The sequence below is a fragment of the Mytilus trossulus genome, chromosome 4 (assembly GCF_036588685.1).
Source record: "Mytilus trossulus isolate FHL-02 chromosome 4, PNRI_Mtr1.1.1.hap1, whole genome shotgun sequence".
Classification (NCBI taxonomy): Eukaryota; Metazoa; Mollusca; class Bivalvia; order Mytilida; family Mytilidae; genus Mytilus; species Mytilus trossulus.
In genome coordinates, this window is record NC_086376.1 from 83,247,360 (window position 1) to 83,258,429 (window position 11,070).

General features: G+C 31.1%; 1 protein-coding gene across 1 annotated transcript; it reads left to right on the forward strand.

The window, feature by feature from the left end:
* On the forward strand, positions 1-6,902 carry LOC134714243 (opioid-binding protein/cell adhesion molecule-like). Its single transcript, XM_063575485.1, has 6 exons — positions 1-143; positions 1,179-1,294; positions 2,727-2,937; positions 3,624-3,739; positions 5,976-6,192; positions 6,767-6,902. The coding sequence occupies exons 1-6, from the start codon at positions 107-109 to the stop codon at positions 6,820-6,822; spliced, it is 753 nt and encodes a 250-aa protein (XP_063431555.1). The 5' UTR covers positions 1-106; the 3' UTR covers positions 6,823-6,902.
* The last annotated feature ends 4,168 nt before the right edge of the window (positions 6,903-11,070 follow it).

The following is an 11,070-nucleotide window of genomic DNA, read 5'->3' on the forward strand; positions in this document are numbered from 1 at the left end:
TAAATCGTTTACGTCATATTACGTATCTATCATTCTCTGCAATTTATGTAACGAGTAAGGAGAGATTGAAAATTATAGCAACGACATTTTTTTCAAAAAGTGCAGTATGGAAGGGTATATAATATTTTTGCTGCTAGTGACAGGTATGAAATTACTATTATATTCATATTTTGATTTTACCTTTGTTAAAGGTTCGCCATATTCAAATATTTCTTTTGAGAAATATACAAATCACACGCACATACTTCACAAAAAGCAAAATGCAGCCTATTTTCTTAATCGTCTATTTCAAAATTGAAAATTGATTGAGACGACTAAGTTTAAAATGAAGCAAAGATGATTATTTGACTAAACGATATACTGTGCTTAGTTGTGCCTTCGGGAAAAATTGGCATTCAATCATAAGACCATGAAAACAAATTGTAAGATAAAGGTTATTTAAACTTCATCAGAATCGCATAGCCTTAACATTTTAAACAACTCTTTTAATGCACGGTATTTCTTTGAGAAATGAATTAATAAAAAAGTTAACTTGAAAGTTAGCAGTATAAAAATGTATGAGCTTCACATGTTACTTGACAAGTAAAATAATATATGCTTGCTACATCTCAATTTTAATCAAAGAGGCTTTAGGGAACAAAAAGTTTAGCAAAAACATTTTTTTTTCATTACAAATGTTATTTATAAAGGCAACAGTAGTATACCGCTGTTCAAAACTCATAAATCCATGGACAAAAAACAAAATCGGGGTAACAAACCAAAACCGAGCGAAACGCATTTTAAATATAAGAGGAGAACAACGACACAACACCGAAACGCAACACACACAGAAACTGACCAATCATCAGACAAAACACCACGAGAATAACAAATATAACATGAAAACCAAATACATTATTTATAACACTTTTAGTTGTTACTGTATGATAAAGTACAAAAATCAACCAAAAAATAGATTTGTTTTGACCCCAGATGACTTTTAAAATGTTTCTTTCATTGCAAAAGCACCAAAGTATCTCTCTTTGCGTGATGGTGTTTGAAAAATGTTAGAATGGAATATCATTTCGTTTGTCCTAAAGTTTTGTTCTCAACCGACATCATCACCAATTTCTAGACATGAAATATTAATTTATGTTGCAACTGCTATAAACGTGATTAACATATTTCAAATTTAACAGTTTCAGCGATAGATATCCCTGCTTCTGTCAATGAACCTTCAGTAGACGAAGTATATGTTACTGAGGGAGATACAGCCACTTTGGTTTGTTCTGTAACGTGGCCAGGCAGACTAATTGTAAGTTTGTGAAAATAGACTCATCATAGAAACAAGGAATAAAATTCTGTCTTTGCGCCAGACGCGCGTTCGTCTACAAAAGACTCAACAATAATACTCGAATCACAAAAAAGGGTTAAAATGCCAAATAAATATAGGAAGTTGAAGGGCAGAAATGACCCAAAATTCCTAAATGTTTTGCCAAATACTGGTAAGGTAATCTATTCATGAGGTATGAAAGCCTAGTATTTTCAAAACTACTAATTTAACCATATGTAACTTTTTTTGATTTTGTCCTGGTTAAAGGCTGAACAATCTTTGATATATTTTTGAATATCAAGACCATTTTTTATGCTCTGCTTGTCATTTCTCATATGATATAATGTTACGTCGCTTTTTTATAAATTTCTCAAAGTTATTGCTTAACAAACTACTTCCAAACGTAAACTAAGTAAAAAGCTTGGTTTTTTATTGTGAAAGGGAACAACCATATGTAAGGATGTTTCCAACTTATTTTCGTAAAATACCATAGCAAACTTGAAAATATAAACAAATTTTGTTTTGTTTTCTTGGGGTCACTGAACTTGCCATGATGGAAATACCCTCTGATATTTTTCGCTCGTCTGTCAAAACATTTTGATATCTAAACATGTATGTATGATTGAGATATTTTGTGCATACGGTATCCCGAAATTTCGTTTTATATTCATTCTAAAACTTAAAACATCATCTTTGTTGGGCGCTAAACCCTGATAGATATTCTGCTTGTTTTTACTTAAATCGCATGTAAATCTCACTATTTTATTGTTAATATATAAAATGAAATAATTCATATATTTGATGCGTCCGAAACGCTTTTCTGGATTTTATCTTCGCTGGAAATTCTCAAACGAAATGATATCCTGCAAACTATTATGTTAACATGTTGATATTATATATTTTGTACTACATGCAGTATATGAATATTTGAATAAGAAATATTAAATATACTTAATTGTTTACAAACGATTATGTGCATGTTTAATACGTATTGAAATTAAATAGTATGTAAAATGTAAAATAATCATTTTTGGTTCATAAACATATATCTTGGGTATTTCCAAAAAACGATATTTTTTTATTTGGGGTTTCTATACAATATTTTGGAAACATGAGGTTATATGGTTACTAAAATATGTACACATGTGAAATAAGAGGACATCTTGATTGGTTAATTTCCAGTAATGGTTATTTTCTTATATGCAATGAACTGTGCTGTGAAATATTTCTGTAGTGCTGGACAGGATAAAACTTCAGTCATGCCAAGGACAAATTCTTCACAATTAGTAGGATAAAATCAATGGTGATATTACACCTCTTACGATTGCTTTCTCATTGATTATAACCCCATATTTTGTTTTTGCTATTTCGGAATTAAAAAAGATAAGTTGTAATTATCTTAACCAATATGCAGGTTATCTGGACACGCATACCTGATGAGAGTCCATTAACTTTTGGAACATCAGTGTGGGCTTCTGATGCACGAATATCGATTCAACATTCAAGAAAAAACGATTGGAATTTACTTATAAGGAATGTCAAACTCTACGATGCTGGAAAATACGCGTGTCATGTTAATGGTAAAGGAATCTCAGCTAGAGGAGCAGTTTTACTTAAAGTTAATGGTAAGGAAAATAAATTGATATATTCCATGGGTTCCACTAGCCAAAAATAATGATGTTTTGTAACAATTTTGTAGCAGTACCCAGTTATAAAATTGTGAACTGTTTCTTCAATATTATATTTCAATCCAACAGCTCAATGCATTTTTAAATCAATAAATATCATCTTTTATTTTCGATTGTTCCAAAATATAACATTGTGAAATGACACTGATGGTACACCAAAACTCAGATATAGATATAAACTTGTATTGCAATTACTATAAACTTAATGAATATAATTGGAATATACCATTGGAATATCATTTCGTTTGTCCTAAAATGTTTGACCTAGATACGACAACCGTTCATGCTGCCTGTTCCAAAATGTCTCCCTCTGAAAAATCACAGTACCAGCTGTTTGCTTCTTAACAAAAAAAGGAGGTTCATGGAAGAGCCTACACAATCGTTTTACCCTTATATACATCGGACATAGAAATTACCTTAATTGTCATAATCAGAATCGAAATAATTTATGCAAGCTATACTTTATTGTAGTTTTAACATGGGAAGGCATTATATTCGTGTTATTTTAGCACTCACTATCGCTCGGGGAAAAAAAATCATGATTATAATTAGCCATGTTAAATTTAAAATAAAGAATAGCTTGCATCAAATATTTCTTAATCAATAAATTCCGCATATAACAGTTTTAGCTATACAAATTCCCACTCCTGCTTTTAAACCATCAGCAGAAGAAGTAGATGTTACTGAGGGGGGCACAGCTACATTGGTTTGTTCTGTTGAGTGGACAGGCAGATTACTTGTAAGTGTATGAATTATAAACGTTTCAAGATTGTTAATTTAACAAAATGTTACTTATTCCATTGGGGTTTTTTTTCTTGTAAAACGCAGAACAATCTTTAAAATATCAAGATCGAGTTTTTTACAAATGTATGTTATGATTGTTGCATTGCATGATATAATGTTATTTCGAACAAAATTCTTATAAACGTATACATTTTTATAAGCTTGATTTTTTTATTGTTAAAGGGAAACAACCATATCTCATGTTATTTTTGTGAAACACTTAAATATGAATATAAACACTTTTGTTATGTTTTTCTAATTGTAACTCAACTTGCCGTGATTCCGATGAATTCTATTTGATATCTCTAAAAGTATATGTGATTGTTATGTTTGATGATACAATATCTGGAGCTTTCGTTCAATATCCTGCAAAATGTTTAATCATTATCCTTAATGGGCGCAAAACCATGATAAATATTCTGGGTTTTTTTCTTAAATCGCATGTAAAGCTCACTTTTTCATTGTTAATGTAAAATGAAAATTAAATGTATGAATAATGGCAAAAGCAGAATACCGCTGTTCAAAATTCATAAATCGATTAAGAAACAAAATCCGGGTTACAAACGAAAACTGAAGAAAACACCACAAATAAGAAAAGAACAACGACACAAAGTAAACACAACACTAAAATGCATCACACGCAAAAACCATCTTTAATATAACATTGGTCATTTTCCTGATTAAAAAAAAATGTGGGTTAAACATGCTTTTGTTGCAATGTTAAATATAACAATAAAATGACAACATAACATGACAGGAATCAGTACAAATAAATATATTCAGAAAAGAGATTTCGCAAATAAAAAAAAATATAGTAGTAAAATTGAGAATGGAAATTGGGAAATACAACTATTATAGTAGTACATTTTGACAACGAAACAACAGAAACACTGTAGTGAACATACAACAATAAACAAACTACAATGCAACATAATCAGAAATAAACTATAAGATAACAATTGCTATTTTCCAGACTTAGTACAAGACATTTTGTAGAGAAATAAAAATGTTGAGATGAACCTGATTTTTTCGGGCTAGTCAAACCTTCCGCTTTCTGGCAATGCTAAATATAACAATAAAATGACAACATAACATGGCAGGACTACAATATAGATAAATAGGAGAACATACTGGACAGAGAAACACACAAACAATAGTTATCAAAAAGTACCAGGCTTATAATTTAGTACCCCAGGCGCGCGCTTCGTCTACATAAGACTCATCAGTGACGCTCAGATTAAAGACGTTCGGAAACCAAAACATATATTTGATACATCTGTAACGCTCTCCTGAATTTAGCTTCGCTGGAAATGAAATGACACCATGCAAAATTTTATTCTATATGTGAATGCTGTTATTAGAAATATGATTTTATTGTTTTTTTATACAACAATTCATATGTACATGTTTAATACGTATTGAAATTAGATATTATGTGAAATAAAAAGTAAAAAAAAAGTCGCCTGTTACATTTTCACAATGAAATATCAATCAGTTATATAAACAAGATTATCCAGTTTGAAACAAAGCATACTTATAATTGATGTCAGCTGCTACTGGGTGGAGTTTTATAGATTAACCACTCTTTAAACTTGCCTTCGTTTGTCGGTTAAACGAGATTTGCTTAATTTGCAAATATAGTAGGAAATTAAGGTATAAGTATATAAGTATATTTTGTTAAAACACATTCGCGAACGGATTGCGAAAACAAAAGACTACTAGATTATAAACTTATATTTTATTAAGACAACATTAGGGAACCACATCAAATTCAATCAATTAATAAATTACAGTGATGTTATTTGAGTATCTCAAGGGTTAAGTTATCTTTGCAGTTTCAAGACAGGTGCAATATTGCAATGCGATATTTAAACTCATTAGTCGAAAACGAACACATAAAAAACATCAAATAGACAAAACTCAACAAAGAAAACCAATGCCAGAGAAACAGGAATCCCACTAGGCTGTATACTTGCTTGAACACATTACAATTTGTGCGTATGTAAAGAATACAATAGACAACAATCATGCCTTTTATAAAGATCACTCCAAAAAAAAACGACCTATATCAAATCATCAGCTACGATGTCTTTTGTTGTCTTAGGGTTGCTGTCTCTTTGCTATTGACCCCATATCTCATTTTGCTTATTCGGCATCAAAATTAAGTTGTAATTGATTTAAACAATATACAGGTTACATGGGGTCGCAATTTTGGTGTACAAACATTAACTGTTGAAGGATCCGTGTTGACTCCTGATTCACGTATATCCATTCAACATGCAACAGGAACAAACGATTGGAATTTAGTTATAAAGGATGTCAAACCAGACGATGCAGGAAAGTACGCGTGTGAAGTTTATGGATATTGGATAAGGAAAATAGTTTTACTTAAAGTGATTGCCGTCAATAGTAAGGAAAATAAATTTGTATATGGTTATTAGTATGCATGTCAAATTGCTTATTGTAAAGATATTACAGTTGGAAAAATAATTTTACTTAAAGTTAATGCCGGTAATGATAAGGAAAATAAATTGATATATGGTTAAGAGTTCCACAGGAAAAAGTTATGTTTTGTAATAATTTGGTATTTTCCACTCATACAGAGAAACCAACCTTTGTCGCGGTCACCCGTTTTAGTAGATATAAAGAATTGCAAGGAATGCACAAATACAAAAGTTGTTCACAGATACTCTGATTATTGCTCTAAAACCAATCGAAATTTTTAGATTTATCGTAAATAATGTAGTTTAAAACACAATTTATTTCATAAGGTTCAATCCGAAGAGTGATCAAAGTTTCAAAACAGAAATCCTTCTTTATTAGTAAATACCAATTAAAATAACGCATGTGAACTTTTTTTTTTTTAAATTGTCTGAAAATTTCCATAAAAACTTTAGAACAATAATTATTGCTCATTCTCCGATTCTCGTTAACAGCTGTATCAATTAATAATATTAACTGTTCTAATTGTTCTATTATGTAGACGATGGAGTAGATGCAAATTCAACACTTGTTTCAATAGACGCCGGACCGAACTAGATGTGTCTTATTTACAGACTGCGGACACCTACTTTTGCATTTGCAGTTCAACTCATTTAATAAATGCAAACTGGTCAACGCAGTTTTAGCAATATGTTTGTTTTATTTTTTAAAATTTAATTAACCCTATCCAGACCTCGATTGATCTTAAATATATAAACTGGGGGGTGCTCATAAATATGACCTACCGAATTAGAATATTTACCGGACTTGTAATAACATAAACAACACGACTGGTGCCTTATGTAGGGCAGGATCTGCTAACCTAACCGGAGAACCTGCGATCAACCCCGGTTTTCGGTGGGGTTCGTGTTGCCTAGTCTCTAGTTTTTATTTTGTGTTTTCTGTACTGTTATTTGTCGGTTTGTCTTTTTATTTGTAGACATGGCGTTTTCACTTTATTTTTAATCTATGATTTTGACTATCCCTCTGGTATCTTTCGTCCGTCTTTTAAAATTATATTGTGGAAAAGTACAAGCAAGTTCTTCTCTTTGATGAATATTTACTAACGTTTGTCATTTTGGATGGGATATGAAAAAAAATATTCTTAAATAGGGCCATTTTTCTTGACATTACTTTTAGTATGAACACTCTATAATCCCTAAAATTGATAGCCAGATTTATATGAGAACAATAGACATGCTACGAAAAGGTATTTTCACGACGCTGAATTTGACAAATTACACTTTAAATGTGGGGACTGTGTCAAAAAACAAAATAGATTATCCTTGTATACATTGAACATTATTCAAAAACTGTATTGATCCTTTTTTATGCAATTCCGTATGGAACGAATATTTTATAATATTTGTACCATAAGAAATATAAGAAATACATATTAATAATTTTATTTTGGATGTCACGTATCTTCTGATTGGCTGACGTTATTTTGTTTTCAGCCCATAGACTAATTTAGTCATGTGACCGTGACGTCATCAACATTTTTCATGATTTTCTACGGTTTAAAATGGAATTTAGAATTAAATTATAAGAAATGACTGAAATATTTTTTCTGCCTATTCGAAATAACATAAAAAATATGGTGCACACTGTTAAATAACCCGCTACGCCCGTTATTCAGTGTGCACCAATTTTTTTATGTTATTTCTTCATACAGAGAAAAAAATATTACAGTCATTCCTTAAATAAATTACTCATTTATAAAAAAATTTAATTTTCCAAATATGGAGGGAGAACGGTCATGTAAATGCGTAGATGTACTGGGTACATACGTGTGTGGATACTTCGGCGAGCCCTTAATAGACCTTGCAAATAAACTTAGGTATCATAATCTTTTCATATAAAAAATATAGGAAAATTAACAATGGGTCTTTTTTTCTAATTAAGCGAACAATGCTAGGGGTTTCTCTAAAATTAAATGGCGTTTTTATATTAAAGTTGTTGGACACAGACAGACATTGCATTCATACACATGTGATTGTGGACAATAGAAGTCATATAAGATTTATTCGATGGGTTTCCTTAGGACACAAAAATGATGTCCAACAGTATTATCTTTTGCCTTAAATTGTACCAGGTGTGGAGTGAGATTTTCCCAAGAATTTTGTCATCTTAGCGGACAAAATTCATCCATATCGATCGCCCCTCATTTCCCCCTACAGACACCTTCAAGTAAGAGCTAAATAACGAGCAGAAGGAAGAAAAGGAAAAAATGAATCTGCGTATATCAGAGTGTCGGGTATATGTCGAACACACTATAAGGCGGCTAAAAACTTTGGAAGTTGGAAGCTTATGAAGACACCCGAGAGAAAAAAAATTAAACAGACTGTAGAGCTTGGTGTGGGATTAGTGGAGCGACCGATTGAACTTTTTCAGGAACTGTAATACAACAATAAAACTAATATCTTTAAGTTACTTGCTTCGTATGTATATATTATCAATCTAGAATCGAATAAACTTGTATAACTTTCAGACCCCCCCCCCTTTCTACCACACCCACTCCTGCACGCGTACGCATTTCGTGTCTAATTATAGCCAGCAATTATATATATTACAAAGAAATTGTCATATACGATGTTTCATAATGATGTTCTAAATACATATGATTTGAATTAACCAAGTTTTAATCCTCTTGACACAGTAACAAAAATTAAGAGAAGTTGTGTCATTATAAAGTTTCGATTTCAAGTTCGTTCTATTCAGAAAATATTCATTATACAGATAATACTAACAATATCATAATAGTGGATTGTCCAGGAGTTTGGCAAAGTTTAATGAACATGAGATTTCATATACTACATAGTTTTAACATACACATAGTTCGTACATACCTATTGCACAAATAACTTAATATTCTGAATTACAAAGTATTAATTTCTTATGTTATGCACTATTGGTGTTGTAACGTTCGTTTTGGTCAATTTCCAATAATTTATAACAAATTTTTGAACAATATACTGTAGCCACAACCCCTTATCTAGAATACTTTTACGTCAAGGGACTCAATATATTTTACTAAGGTTGTGTTTCATGTTTTCTAAGAACCCCAAATAATTACATTAAATCATCATATTTTGACAATATATCCAAAGTTTGGGACTTAGGAGCCTAATTTTGTCGAAGGAGGATTTTTTAACCTCTCAATAAGACTTTTACAAAAGATCCATTTATGAACTAAATAATAGCAAATAAAATTATCATATATACCAGGATTAAGACGCTCGAATCGAAAAGTCAAAAAGGCCGAATAAAGTAACAAGTTGAACTGACAAAAAAATGATAAAGTTGAAATTAAAGGCGAAATTTGATCCCAAAAAAAATCTTGTCTTTTCCCAAATAATACTGTATAATAAAGGCAACAGTAGTGAACAGCTGTTTAAAAGTGATAAATCGATCGGGATAAAACAAATCGGACTAAAACCGAAAGGAAACTCATCAACTTTAAGAGAAAAACAACGAAGTAACAGAATACAGAAGTGCAACAAAATACAACCAACATTGCAACATTCATAGAAACGAACTATAAGATAAAAACAGACATATTCCTGACTTGGCACAGTACATTGTAAGAAAAGGTGGTGGTTCGGACATTGATTGTGTGGCAAGCCAAACCTTGGCGCTTTATGACAGTGTTGAATATACCACTAAAATGACAACATTACATAACGGGAACAAAATACAAATAAATGCAAAAACACCTGTGTTTCGTGTCTAATTATAGCCAGCAATTATATATATTACAAAGAAATTGTCATATACGATGTTTCATAATGATGTTCTAAATACATATGATTTGAATTAACCAAGACGCACATGATTTCAATTTTACCCGTTTAAATTTTAAATCAACGTTTTGACACCGTCCCCAAATTTAAAGTGTAATTTATCAACCTAAGTGTCGAGAATACACCTTTTCGTAACATGTCTATTACCACGTGCAGAGCTATACACGAAGAAAGGAATATCTTATATTTTCGGCTTACATTTCTTTCTTTTTTTTAGTTTAATTATATCTTTCTGTAACAAACTTCTCGCTTTAAAACAGTCCATAGTACTTTTTAACAATACTTTCCACGTTTAAATTTTTTCACATGTATTTTTTCTTGCTAAAATGATATTATGGGTATTCAATTTAGTGCACCATAATGGCATTCCGACAATTAAAATCTCTTCAGTGATGCCAAGATATTCAAAAATACAACATCTAATAGAATAGCAGATAGATTTAAAAGTACCTAAAACATACTCAAATCCAGACAAATGGTTTACTTAATGGTTTGCTTTTTAAATTGTTAATTGGATGGAGAGTTGTCTCATTGGCACTCACACCACATCTTCCTATATCTAAAGAATGAAAGTTTTGTCTGTCGGAGATATTTTCCTTGATTTACAATGATTTTTTACTGAAAATTAAAAACGGCAAGTCTAAAACATATGTGAATCAAGGTCCTCATTTGACCAAGTATTCTTTATTTTGTGGATTCCATCAAGACTCTCGTAGATATATGTGTCCACAGATTGTTTTATTTTCTATAAGCATAACATGACAGAAATATATGTCTTGCATTAATTTATATATCTATATATCGACAGAGATATGTAACTTCGGTTTGACTTGTGTATGTAAAATAGCATACCTGAAAATCACTTGTTTCTGTCAGTTTTACTGTATTTGCCCGTCATAAGACGTTATCAGTTCTATCACATTGCTATAAACTCATCATCGATACCAGGACTAAATTTAGTATATACGCCAGAAGCGCTTTTCGTCTACAAAAGACTAATCAG

Coding starts and splice junctions, on each gene's coding strand:
- LOC134714243 (XM_063575485.1), top strand. CDS start 107: ATGGAAGGGTATATAATATTTTTGCTGCTAGTGACAG. Junction 144..1,178: donor ATTTTTGCTGCTAGTGACAG/GTATGAAATTAC, acceptor CAAATTTAACAG/TTTCAGCGATAGATATCCCT. Junction 6,193..6,766: donor TAAAGTGATTGCCGTCAATA/GTAAGGAAAATA, acceptor TCTATTATGTAG/ACGATGGAGTAGATGCAAAT.